The 15,058-nt window shown below is 28.0% G+C and overlaps 1 protein-coding gene across 7 annotated transcripts in view; it reads left to right on the forward strand.

Annotated features, from left to right (window-relative positions):
* Window positions 1-15,058, forward strand: part of FipoQ (F-box/LRR-repeat protein FipoQ) — a 71,638-nt gene that overhangs the window by 43,769 nt on the left and 12,811 nt on the right. For 2 of the 7 annotated variants that reach the window (XM_014434526.3, XM_014434525.2), the window contains exons 2-3: window positions 8,469-8,560; window positions 12,715-12,765. The exons of 3 other annotated variants lie outside the window; for them this stretch is intronic. In XM_014434526.3, the coding sequence (XP_014290012.1) occupies window positions 8,471-8,560; window positions 12,715-12,765 (141 nt within the window). In that variant the 5' untranslated portion in view covers window positions 8,469-8,470. Of the gene's footprint in view, window positions 1-8,468; window positions 8,561-12,714; window positions 12,766-14,317; window positions 14,336-15,058 lie in introns of those variants that run through there. 2 more of the 7 variants (XM_014434530.3, XM_067045358.1) reach the window with 2 other exon arrangements.

Genomic DNA, 15,058 nt, shown 5'->3' on the forward strand with positions numbered 1-15,058 from the left:
TTCAGCTTAACTTAAAAAAAGGGTTATTTTTAGTCTTTCTGGCACTTACTTAAACGTTAAATCTTACACTGTCTACTATATTCTCTTAGTTTTTTCACCTCATCGCTACAGAAACAGCTTTAGGTGCAGAAGGAATTTCACTTTAACCTGGTCTAAGCATATGAAATCAAGAAATGTTTAAAGTTATATTTACATAAAATCAAATATATATTCTTCTTTCTTTCTGACTTTCACTGAAAAAATAATTACCCTAATTTTCCTACGATCGGAATCCCAATTTTTGTTGATCGTCGATCGCTCGCAATGTCCGTGGTGGAATTCCGTGTACATTGAACTTCAAACCGACAGTAGAAGACAAAACTTTCTAGCAATAGTTTAATGCATTTTGAGAATATGCAAAGGTCATAAATTACTAGAATTCTGACAACCTGACACTGACCTTCAATTGAAATCAAGAATAATACGAGTATACATTTGATAAGGAGTATACATGGATATATAATTAGAGTAAACATTTGGAACGATTATTTGTCATCACACTTCAAAACATCAGGCTATATACGACCAATAAATGCCATAACATAACTCTAGTTATACTCCAGAATCTTGTAAACATTGTCAGTTTTTTTTTTTTTGTAGATTCTGGAAGAAGCCAATCTCTAATCATTTTACTTGCTTATTTTGTTGTAGACAATCATCATTATTAATCATTGAGGAAAAACATATGTTAAGATACTTTAGATTATAAAAAATACAGGTCTAATAACGTTTTAATTCTATATTTTAGTTATTTCATTTAGAGAATCGCAAATATGAACATTAAAAAAAAAAAACAGTCTATCACAGACCATTTTGTGAGAGTTGGCTGCTATGACACAAAACCTTTATCTCTGTCTAAAAATTAAATTTGAAAATTTGCTGATTTGCAATATTTCCCTTTATATATTCCGTTTATTGGCAAGAGAAAGTAAAAAAACAAAAGAAAATCAAGGAATAAAACGACATCAATGATCGTAAATGCCAATAAACAAAACTACTTCATACTTTTAATAGCTACTTTCTGAACACAATAATAACTGTGTTTTTATGCTTCATGTTCTATGTTATAACTAGCCTATAAACCGTAATTTCTATTATTCACGTTTTATGTTCTGACTATTCTATAAACCGTAATCTCTATCCTTCATGTTTTATGTTATGACTAGCCTATAGACCGTAATCTCTATCCTTCATGTTTTATGTTCTGACTAGCCTAGAGACCGTAATCTCTATCCTTCATGTTTTATGTTCTGACTAGCCTATAGACCGTAATCTCTATCCTTCATGTTTTATGTTATGACTAGCCTATAGACCGTAATCTCTATCCTTCATGTTTTATGTTCTGACTAGCCTAGAGACCGTAATCTCTATCCTTCATGTTTTATGTTCTGACTAGCCTATAGACCGTAATCTCTATCCTTCATGTTTTATGTTATGACTAGCCTATAGACCGTAATCTCTATCCTTCATGTTTTATGTTCTGACTAGCCTAGAGACCGTAATCTCTATCCTTCATGTTTTATGTTCTGACTAGCCTATAGACCGTAATCTCTATCCTTCATGTTTTATGTTATGACTAGCCTATAGACCGTAATCTCTATCCTTCATGTTTTATGTTATGACTAGCCTATAGACCGTAATCTCTATGCTTCACGTTCTAGTCTATATGCTACGTAGTCTATATTCTGACTATTCTATAAACCGTAATTTCCGAGACAATGTGTGCACAATCGGCGACCTTCTGTGTTTACAGGAAGGTGTAGAATTTATGAGGCGTCCCGGCATTCTTGGCAACGCGCTATTGGCTCGTCGCCTCGTCCAATAGGGTCATTTATTCTCAATGAATTTCTCATTCGCTACTTCACACAGGACTATCATGCCACTGATTAATGCCTTAATTAGTAAAGACTTCTTACACTGAGATGAATCGTTAACTTAGAACATCACTTTGTGTTGGTGTTTCCATTATTTCCTTACCTCTGGGCATCCTCTTAATTGGCATAGGTGTCCCGTAACAAAAAAAAAAGATAGATGATGGTTTACGAAGAACGAGGCTGGTATTGTTCCAGAAATTCCACTATTGAAAAGTATCTCAGGTAAAAAAAAATAAATAAATAAAAAATTTAACAAATATAACTTCATGTGAACCTCTGATACTACTACATATTAACAAAAAAGCATAACGAAATGGAGAGGGTTAACATTGCTTCAAGGACAATCATCGAAATAAAAAAAATCGTAATTAATAAAAAATCATAAATAGTAATAAATTATAAGGAATATGGTCAGTGGTGCGGTCAAAACAGAACAAAAATAGTTAACGAATATTTGTTTCGCCCCAATTTCTACAGCTTCAAAAACAACTAAAAATATTATAATATTTTTATTGGAGGAAGATAGTTGACCGTATGAAGTAGAGTGTAGGAAGATAGTCCGCTTATTAGTCAATAAACGTTTCGCTCCCATTTCCAGGGCTTCGTCAGGGCTGTCAGATTGAAATACTGCGAAAGACAGTCGTTCCCTGTGTAGGTTAACAATAAATAGTTTTCTTTTACTGTTTTGATACCTTTATTGACCGCCACCCCGACTATCTTCCTATAATATAACATTTTTAGGTGTTTTTGTGTCTTTTTTTTGTGACTTTTAGCACTGATGAAGCTCTGCAAAGTGGGACGAAACGTCAGCAAATTAATAGTTGTTAACTATTTTTGTTCTCTTCTGAACACATCCCTAACCATCTTCTTCATAATTTGAAATATATATATATTAATAAATTACTTCCATATGTAATATATCAGGGGTAGCCAACACGTCGATCGTTCGCAATGTCCATGGTGGAATTCCGTGTACCATGAACTTCAAAGCGATTGTAGAAGACAAAACTTTCTAGCAATAGTTTAATGCATTCTTAGAATATCCAAAGGTCATAAATTACTAGAATCCTGACAAACTGACACTGCCCACACAACACAATATATTTTCACTTGTTACCGAACGTAACATGTGGACACATTACTATTATCTTTGTCAGGATATACACCTAATTATAATTCCTTGGTTAGAGACATGATAACTCAGTCTTCCTTTTATGTCTATACACCAAATACAAATATTTCAATTCATTCCTTTTTTGCTTTCCCTTTCTTGTTCCTTCCATTTCGCAATTTTTATTTCATTTGATCGAAAATTCACTCTCCCCAATTCACCTTCTCAGATCCTCTCCAGTGACCCGTTAAATAAATTCACTATTAGACGGCAATGTGAGATCAGACCATTAATAATAGTCACAGCAGTAGAGCAGTTTAAAGAAAAACAAACAAATAAATAAATTTTACCAAAACAAAACTAATAGATAGATTTAAAGGAAAATACAATAAAAAGTTGGTTAAAAGAAATACTTGAATGGATAAATAAGTTTTAAAAAATAAATAATTAAAAATAATAATAATAAAATAATTTAATGAGTAAATAAGTTAAAACACACAAATCGACAGGTTCACATACTAAGATAAATAAATAATTAAATAAAACAATTTAACATAGAAGATTGCAGAAGGTAATGAACATGTGCTAAGTGAAAGAAAGTTGTATAATAAGCGTACCGTTCAACATTTTTACTTCCGCTTACCTATAATTGGAATATGTAGTAGGGGAAAGTACTGAGACCAAGCAAAATTTCGTATTCGAGTTTGTTTTTTTTTGAACATCCAATATCCTTCTGCGATATGAAAATAGAATATCCGATAATATATCAGCATCGAATTTCCCACTATCACTCTTATGTTGATCATCTTATAAAGTGAGATACAGAGAACATTTCGAGGAGCATTGCGTTTCTTGAAGAAAATTTAGAATCTATTTGAACCGAGAAAAGTACTGCAGCCCGCAGTCCTCTTGGGCTAAAATGTCTGCTATTAATACCCTTTCTAATTTTGTCTTTTTAACAGCCCCTTTGAAGCACCTATGTTTACTAAACAGGTGCAGGCAGACATCATTAGCTCTAAATACTGATAAGAAATATACTATATTTTCCATTAGCTACAACAGTATCGCATTCATAAACGTAAATAACACCGAGGCTACTCAGGCAATACCTAGGAGCTTATGACATGGGAGGAGGGAGAGAGAAGAAGAGGGCTACGCGAGACCATAATTGAAAAGTAAAATTTATAATATAATATTTTAATAGATGAAGATATTTAAAAGTTTCAAAAAATAAATTAATCGATATTGTAGCTGCTCACTGCACCACTACTGGGCAGCATACCTCTTCCCTAGATTCCATCTTTCTAACAAATATTGCGAAACCTCTAACAGTCTAATGAAACACACTCAGCAATCAGTCTCTCATTAAAACGGAGTTGAAGTTAACAACACCCATAGCAGAAAAATTTACTAATCAACCAATAATCAAAACAAAAGCTAGAAGGCCACTATTTTTTTAAAAAAAGCTTTACTCTAGAGGTTGGCTGGTTCATTTTCTAGCCCTGAAAAATCACTGAAGTTATCTGAAAAAAATAATAATAATCATTAAAACTGAGAGAATACTTAGAGGAAACAGAAATTTCAAAGCGATAATTCTTATGAAATTTTGATTGAGCATATACTTCTTATATATGAAAGAAAATAGATGCTAATTTTAAAATAAAGTTGAAATATTTTTTGACTCTGCATAGGAAAAAATCATTCATGTATTTTAATTTGTTATTGTTGCAGCTTAGTCAGCATATACACATTACTGCACTCATTCATTCACATGAATAATTAAATTCCTTTATAGGGATTTTATAATTAAAATGTTTATAAGGGACTCTCGAAAAAAAAAAAAAAATTCAGGAAAGGTTACTCTTTCAATATTGAATTATATTAATTGAATCAGACATTTGAGAAACACCTCATCAATATGAATAGAAAACTTCGGAAAAAAGTTCATCGAAAAATTATCTTAAATCTTTACTGTAACCTGTATTTATAATTTTTGTATTTTAAGGAATGCATTAGTGTTCTATTATTTGTAGTTTCTTACCTGAAATGTATAATATTAGTACAAGAGCGGGAAAGAAAAAAAGGCAGTTATCTCAACCCAATTTCTGATTACTTTAATGAAAACTATGTATAATTACTAGTCAAAATTGACGAGTCTGCCAAGTATAGATAGGGGGAATAAAAATGGTGGCTGTTTCAAAACCTTAAAAAAACATTGATTTTTCATTCGGAGCTCTATATCTTAAAAACTACCAACAACACTAAAAAATCTAAAAGAACATTATTTAAAGAACAGTAAATTTTCTGAAATATTAGCCCTAATAGAGATATTCACGTCCAATAGTTCTCGAGATATAGCCTTTTAAAAAGCAACATTTCATAAAAATGTACTGAAATATCAGTAGTTAATTAATTTATTTTGAGAAATCTATATCTCAGGAACTATGTGACGTACAGATGTCTATTAGCAATCACATTAAAGCTAGTTTAATGTACTATAAATTATTTTATAGCTTTTACCTTCGTAGGAATTGTAGTTTTCATGATATTTGCTAAAATAAATTGATTTATAGTTGTTCGGACAATAAGTTTAATTTATGAAAAACTTTATTTCAGAAGCAATAGGATGTACAAATGTCAGTCAGCACTCCAATTAAACCTAGTTAAATTTACTATAAAATAGTTAATAATGTTTATCTTTGTAGGACTATTGGTTTTGTATGAGATTTGTTAAAATAAACTCACAAAATTTTAATTTCTAGTTGTTCGTATAGAATGTTGGATTTTTAAAAAAATATATCTCTAGACCCATAAGACGCACATATATCTGCCAACACTGTAAATAAAGGAAATTTAACTTACTATAAATTGTTTATGACACTGATCTTCGAAGGGGTAGTAATTTTTATGATATTCACATATGAATTTAAATTTAAATGAAAATTTGTCTGAACAACTATAATTCAATTTATTTTAGCAAATTTCATGAAAACTAGTACTCCTAGGAAAATAAACGTCATAAACTACTGTATACTTCATTAAACTAGCTTTAATTTGATTGCTAATAGACAACTGTACGCCACATAGTTCCTGAGATATAGATTTCTCAAAATAAATTAACTAATTACTGATATTTCAGTACACTCCATACAACATTTTTATGAAAGTTGCTTTTAAGAAACTATATCTCGAGAACTATTGAACGTAAATAGCTCTATTAGAGCTTCCATTTTAGCAAATTTGCTCTACTTTAAATGATACTCTCATAGATTTTCTATTGTTGTTAGTAGTTTTGAAGATATAGAGCTCCGAATAAAAAAATAATTATTTTTAACGTTTTGAGACAGTCGCCATTTTTTATTCCCCCTACCTATACTTGGCAGACTCATCAATTTGGACTAGTAATTATACCCAGTTTTCATTAAAGTAATCCAAAATTGGGGTGAAATAACTGTCTTTTTTCTCCTCTTGTACTACTTGTCTTAATCAGTAAGACGGCAAATCCAGCTTTGGAAAAAAAGGAGGTGAGGTCAAATGACTGATGCCATTAATCAATTAACATTAATTCAATTTAAAAACAAATTTCATGATTTTAAAAATAAACTTTTATTGTAAAAACTGAAATTCTCTAATGAGAACGAATAAATGAAGTTATTGTAATCATTTATAAAACTTGAATACCAAAAATGCTTACTTCAAACCTCATCTTTGTTTTATTATATCTTAAAATGAATTTTATTTTGATCTGAATTATTCAAAATGATAATTCAATTTTCTTGTAAAAATAACAGCTAAAATAAATCAATATTTAATTGATCAGAAAGTAATGTTGATTTTACATTAAGCAATTTAATTACACAGCAAACCGTTGAACCCTCATATTCGTTAGGAAATGAACCATTTTTTTTCTGTTTTAAAAGCTTAATCCATAATTTTTGTTTTATTTTGCCAATAAAACTATTTATTTATTTATTGCTTTATCTATATCTAATAGTGATTTATAATAATCAGTTTTTCCTAAGGATTATGTCTATATGTATAACAATTTTCAGGAAATATATAATAATATTGAGAGTAATAATAATGGCTTAATGTATTACATATATGGTGTTTTGAATTATATTAATATGTTTTTAATTTAAAAAAAAAAAGTGTTATATTTATGAAAATGATGTGTAAGAAATATTGTAGAAATTGATGATTTTAGATATTTGAAAATGGACGGTGAGTCCGAAACGTTGTCAAGTTTTAAGGGTATTTTTATTTCTTAGAACTTATCATAATTATAAATCAGTTTACCTTATAAAACTAAAAAAATGTTTGTTGGTTTCTTATTCTATATTAGGATTCTTAATTTTATTAAGAAAATTTTTAAAATTAAAAAAAAAAATTCAAATTTATTTTATAGAACAAAATTACCGAAAATTTTGGTCGGTTTCTCATTGCATATGAGGGTTAAATAAACTATGATAAATTATTATTTTTCTTTCATATAATTTTGTTACCCCGACACCTCAAAGTCTGCTTGATTAGATAGAGATGCCAATATATCAGAGTAACGATCAGGAAATATGTTTTTTAATTTGCTGGTTAAAGTCGCAGTATTTCAGCAGTATGCTCACGTTCGTTCAGGAACATACTCTAAATTTTCCGTTCATTTCCTTCTAGGCGTGCTTAGAGGGATGGTGCATCGTTCAAGTTTTAATATGATAATTTTAGAGGGGGCACATTTTTGTGGGTTTATGCATTTTTGTGTGGTTTTAATTTGGTGGACCAGAGAAAAGCATTAACGAATCTATTCCTGTTCTATATAAACAAACCTAAAAATTTATAGGCCCATTTTGTATTTTATGAGGTAGGAGGGTAATCAAATTTCTCTATAAGGGAGTATATACCAATGCCTTTGGAGGGATGGGCACCCCTACTGCCTTCTATTTTTAACACTTGAATCCAAACTTGCCGAACTATCATTGGACTGTTCTCGTACAGCATTCTTCCTCAATGTTGTCTCTAGATGGCCGCTAGGAAGTTCAAGATATGTATTTATAATTAAGTTCACCTCTACCACGTAGACCATTGGCGGTTCATAGATTTTTTAAACCAGGTTGTATAACTCGGAAATCTATCAGCTATTTCCCTAATTTATGTCTTCTTGCAGGACGATTTTATCTGCCAAAGTCTGATACAATTTGATTTTTTTTTCTTATGGTTGAAAAATGATGACACATGAATAGACATAATTGACTGCCCAAGGGTCACCTGCAGTCTTAAATAAAACGACTTTCACAGTAGCACAAATATTTATACGTAAACAATTAAGAAGTTTTTAAAATATTAATAGTTTAATAATATCAACCGTAAAGCAAAGAAAAAAATTATTTTCTCCAACATTATTTTCTGATCATCCAATGCCACACAAATTACATATCAGTGTTGTGATTCAGAGATGGACAGCTGGGGAACGCTGTCGGTCGAGGTGACGGCCGGATTCGGCACGACCAGGGACGAGAGGGGAGGAGTTCCACCACCTAGGACGGTAGTACAAGTTTTCCTTCATAGGAGCAGCACCTCCTGGCGTAGCTTTCACATACAATTGTCTGTATTAAATAATATATAGTTGTACTGTTAATAAAAATTTTTCCTATATAAATTTCTTTTATTTATATTTAATATTCTCATTCCTTGTGTCAAGGTTCCTTTAACTCATTTTCAGAAATCTTGCATTTTTCTTAAAATTTCCACACATGTCAACGCTTCGAAGCATTGCTCTTTTTTTTTTATTCATTATAAAGTATGATATATAATAGTGATGTAGGAGGCCCTTCACCTCCGGATTTAAAAATAGTACCACCCAGAATGGATATTTCATAAATAATAATAAACTTTACAGGTAACCATAAAATACCAAAGGTAATACACAACACGATTTATTTCCTTTTTTTTCACAATATAAGCACTCACTAATTCATGTTTCTTTCTGTTTTAGAGGGATTGGAAAAAAAAAAAAATAGTGATGTGATAGAAGTCGGTCTGTACTTCTAAGCAAAAATTAATTAATTAATTTTATGACAAAATATTTATATGGTATATTTATATTATAGAAATAAATGAAGAGGTATTGAAACAGGTTCAAATAATGTGAAAAATGCAAATTCCTGAATATGATTAAAAAAATCTCAACACATTGAATAAAAATTTTAATTATAAGTAACAGAAATTTATTTTAAAAGTAGGCTTTATTCATAATATAACTATATAAACTATAAATAATCTTTCTACATCAAAAATTAGCAGATTAATTTTTTATATATTTATACACACATATTTTTGTCAAATAGCATCAAAAAGTTTATCACAGTGAACTTAAATTTTACAGTATGTTTAATTCAACAACAATACTTATTCAAAAGTTAGCGAATTAATTTTTATCAAGAATAAAACTCTTACAGATTAAAGTTTGTTTTAAATAAATGAATAAAAAAAAAAAGTTTTTCTATCATTATCCCCCTCAATCTTAAAGACATAAATAAATAATATAAAGGTAATTAAAATAAACCCTATCCTTGTTTCCATTTCACAATTTAGTTTATATGAATAAAACATGTATTAAAATCCGTGTGGAATTACGGAATTCAACTCTGGGGTTGTATCTAGAAAAGTAACATGCAAATAATTTAAACCTTCCAAAACTAAGTACTAAGAAGTATAGTTGATGCTCGTTGGTACATAAGAAATAACAGTCTGCATAAAGACCTTAAAGTCGATAAAAACATATATATTATAATATTAAAAATAATGTGAATAAACATGACTGGAGATAACGAATTCAAGCTAATTCTGAAATGTTGAGACTGGTTAAAGAAGCTCCCCAACAAATAAGATGGCTTCGAATAGTGAAGCCTTATGATCTACTCACAACAAAAATTACAGATTGTAATTAAACTAAAACTCTAAAAGAGAGATAAGCATACAATATTGAAAGACTAGCCTATAACCTATATCCTACTACTGAGACTTTATAAGAAATAAGAGCAGCCTGGTCGGCCACTTCAGTTGTTGCATAACAAACTAAAATTAAAATATATTTAGAAAGTGTTCTGAGTAAAATACGAAATGTTTTTTCAAATATTTAAAATTATAGTAACACTTAATTTTTTAATTTAAAGTTGAATGGTACATTTGGGAGGAGAGTCAACTGGCATAGTATTTATATTTGTTTATGTAATCGCATTGTTATGGATAACCACAACAATGAGATTTCACAAACAAATATTACATGCCCATTAACAAATAAATGATACAGAATATTTATTCAACAGTATTTCCATGTTGCAAGAAGGAATTAATATTATGACTTGTGTGTTGATTATATCTTTGAATGCAATAAAGAAAAATTAAAAAAATATTAAAAACAAAAAAGAAAAGAAAAATGGAAAGGGATTGGATATTAAATTAATTATGGCAAAGAAACTCAGTAATATTTTTTATATAGCACTTTTATAGAGTGTCAGAAACTATTGATTAGGCCTTGTCACAAAAAAAACTCATTTTTATGGAAATTCCATAGAATCTATTTTATTTTACATAATTCTATGAATTTTAACAATTTTGTCTCGCTCCTCTTTCAAGTCTCTTCAGATTTTGCCATACATTAGCATCACTAAAATTTAAAATCAAACCTAGTCCACTAGCATGAGTAACCTAATCTTATACAGTGGAAGTGCATGCATACCCAAATTGGTCAACTGGCTTTATATAAAAACATACCTTAAGGAAACAGGATAAGTTTCAGTTTAGGTTAAAGTTAAATGCCAATTGCTAACATTCTCAGAAAATCATGGAACATAAATAAGAATTAAAAACTACTACAAAATGTTTTTTAAGTTGACAAAATTACAATTTTCTTTTTTTAATTTATGGCTATTATTTATTCATTACAATAATAATACATTATATATCAGAGTGATTATTTTCAATAAGAAATGGTCAGTGGGGAATATGTTACAAATAATTTTATTCACTTAAAAAAATTAACAAAAATTTAGTTTTCTGAACAAATTTAAAACTTCAAAATGTGCAATGGTAAACTATGAAACATTTAAGCCTATTTATTTTATATAATAACTCTAAGACAAAAAATTTGAAGGACATTAAAATATTATCAACAGTGGGTCTGTTTTAGTTTAAACGCTAACTGTTTGTTGTCTTAACTGTACATATGACATTGAATCTAGTAACTGACCCATAAACATATATCTGTCCTTTAGTAAGAATATTTTTTTGGTTAATTTAATTACCTGACCTTTAGTTGGAATATTTTTATGATATTTAAATAATATAAGTTGTATCCAATTAAGTCTCAACATTCTTTATTAATACTTTAGATGTCCAACGTTTTGGCCAACCTGGCCATCTTCAAGGACAATCTTAATTATAAATTCACAGCCTCACATTCAACAATTAAAAATTGTTGCAGGCTATTATGCCCAGGTCTAATAAAATTAGTCAAATCAACCTCATAAGTTATCAAAAATATTATTTTATATTCAAAATAATATTGTTGATCAGTGAGTGATATCAGTATTTAGATTAATTGCAATTAAAAGTATTTATATTTGACATGCATTGGTCAGTTTAATTAATTTTCTTAAAAATAGGCAGAATAGCCTGCAAAAATTTAGTGAATTAATAGTTATGATTATCCGTGAGGATGACAAGGTTGGCCTACGAGTTGGTCATTTAAAGTATTGAAAAAGATTGTTAAGACTTAATTGGATACAATTTATTTTATTTTAATAATAAAACCACTTACAAACAAGTTATAAGGTTATGTATTAAAGATTTTTTGGTTAATTTAATTATAAAAATATAATTAAATCTTTTTAATTTACTGAAACATTTGTTTGTTTTTTTCCACAATAAACAGTTATAAACAAACATTTTGTAATAATTATACGTTTTACTTATAATTTATGTAGCTTGATTTCTACTGGTTGGCTAATATATAACTATCATTTGCCAACAGTAAATATGTTTAATAGTCGGATTAACAAAATATTGAAGTCTGGCTGATAATTGTGTCAATATTGTTAGAAGTTAAAAATTTTGTTTAAAATAAATCCATACTACATACATGAGAATTCAAATTGATGGATTTATGGTTAGCAGATTTCTTTTTCAGCACCAATGAATGCCTTTTTAAGGTGGCAGATTTGAACACTATTTAAAACTAAACCAAACAATATGTTTAAAAAAATTATTTTTTCTTTGATATATACCCTCCTGATCCTTCTTTTCATTTTATTTTGCCTTCTCAACAATGAGTTCATATTTATAAAAATCAGTCTTTAAGTAACTAGTTAATTTAAGCATTCTGAAATATATACATTAACACTGTATACTAAATACCACACATTTAGACTCATCAACTCTAATCTGTCATCAAACACTTATCATTATAAAAAAAAAATTCTTTCATATTACGAGCAACCACCAGAAAATATCAACAGAAAAGTTCTGCTGATTGTCTGTTCTATATGAATAAATTTTATACTATTGTCTTGTGTTTCATATTTAATTTATTTTTGTATTAGTGAAAGTTACACCAGATCTAAGAGGTGCTTTAATAATTTTTCTTAAACATCTACAACCTAGATTCATTTTTTTTTTTAATACTTATTTTTTGTATAGAAAGCATTGAGTCTCAGAACTGTGGATCTGTTGTTTACAAGACGTACAACAGTAAGTTTGAATATAACATGTTCCTTTTCAGATGATCGAAATCAGATTGTGCCAGTCTACGTTTCCCTATTGAATTATTTGTGATTTGTTTTATTTATTTTTCCTTTCGTCAGTTTTTAGATATTCGTGCATTTTACCATAAGGTATATTTCACAGTAAAAAATGTCAAGATTTCAAGGATTGACCTTAGCAGAAAAATTTCATACAAACTTTCTCCTAATTTTTAATATTTATAATGAGAAGTTTGGAGTATTTTTAGTTTTGTTTTTTTTTTCATCAAAAAGTAAGTCTTAATTTACAATCTTAGTATTCATGAAATTTCCATCTGAAAATATGACACAAAATCTAATAATATACTTTATTAATAAATTTATAATAAGAGAAAATTTGAACAATTATTTGAAAAAAAAATTATTTAAATCTAATATTTATTCCAGTTATTGTATTTTATTTTTAACTATAGAGTAATGATAATAATGTTTGAAAAATAACATCTATATTGTTTATTTCCTAATTCAGGTTCAATTAAAAGTGGATAAAGATGTACCTTGTTGTGGCTATGTATGCACTTGACCTGAATCTGAACTAGGAAATTGAAATTATAATCGCTTTATTCCTTATTGTCCAATGCTACTCCTTTAATATATATATACATACATATACATATTAATATCTTATATTACATCTCTAAATAAATTATAATACATTATTTTACTACGAAACATATAGATAATATATGTGTTTGCAGTTATTGAATGTTAAATTTTAATGTACAATGTAAAATTAAAACCATGGCCTGTTCTAGGCCTTTCTAAATTATTATTTTAAACATTAGACTAGAAAATATACAGTTTAACTATGCTCCCATAATTTTTAGGAGCTTATACACCAAAAGAATATTGAAAAAAAAAATTCTATTGGTTGTTCTACACTTTATTGAATGGGATTTTTGATAATGTAGAATTTCTATTTGTAAAAAAATAAACATCATTTATAAACGTTAATGTTTCCTCACATTATTTTTTTTTTTTAGTATATTTTTAAATTTTGTGTTATATTATTACTGTTTGATATGTCATAAAAGCATATGAATATGAAAGTAGAAAATAATAATAAAAATTAATTTAAAAAGAAAATCCCTGAATATACTTTGTATGACTATTCTGCTTTCAAAACGAATAAACCAACCCCTGAAACTTTGCTCCATCGATTAACTAAATGTTTTCATTTGAAGTTTAGTCAATACAGGTAATTTTTATTTAATGTGTTTTAAAGGATAATTGTATTCTAACCAAATAACACTAATAGGATTGCATGGTTTTTATAATTTTAATTATTAATTCCAAATGCACCTTTCACTAATAAGGAATACCTTTATTTAAAGTTGTTTAATTTAAAGCTGTTTTCAATGTCTTGATAACTATTACATATTTATACAAATAAATAAATACAAAAAGTATTCAGTCCCTTAAATACTTTTCGGAATCATTATCATAACAGAGAATGGTTGGTGGGGAATCTATTTATAAACTGATCCTAGTCTTCCAAATAGCTTCTACAGAATCAGTAGGTAAATTTCATCTCCCAAACCTTATTTCTTATGTTATTTTTTATTAGAGCAAAATCCAACTCAAACTTCCAACTGAAAATATATTTTTTTTAATGATTTATACTCTCCATATCATTTCCTATTCATTGTATAATATACTAGAATTAACTTAACATAAATAGAAAAATATACATTCTTTTTTTTTTATATAAATTTAATATTAACCATTAATAAAATTAAATATTAAAATTACTTTACCACCATCACTGCTAGATAATTTTATTTGATTTATAGTTGGTTTATTGATAAATGAATAAATCATTCATAATATATATTACATATTTATACATAATTTTTATTTGTTAATAATATTTTTTTTATATTCCATTTAATGTTACATCAAGGAAAATAAAACTGAAAATAACTCTTTTTAATATATATTTAATCAATATTTCATATTCTATTAAAAGTTATATTTAATTTTTTTTTAATTTTCTTTGTATCAGAAGTTTTTAATAATTTATAAGTACTACTTTAAAAAATTATCATAATTAAAAAACAGGAAATAGTTTTATTTTAGTTATTTAAATCAATTTTCTTTCCTGTATCATTTATTTAATTTTATTAGGGAGATTTTTTATTTAATTTTATTGACAATCTTTTTGCCTAAATTTATAATTGGAATATTAATCATGGAAAAATTTTGACTGTCACCACTGTTAGTATTTCAATCATCGTTTGTCA

Source organism: Halyomorpha halys, unplaced genomic scaffold (genome assembly GCF_000696795.3).
Source record: "Halyomorpha halys isolate HHAL.00 unplaced genomic scaffold, Hhal_1.1 Scaffold1388.1, whole genome shotgun sequence".
Lineage (NCBI taxonomy): Eukaryota > Metazoa > Arthropoda > Insecta > Hemiptera > Pentatomidae > Halyomorpha > Halyomorpha halys.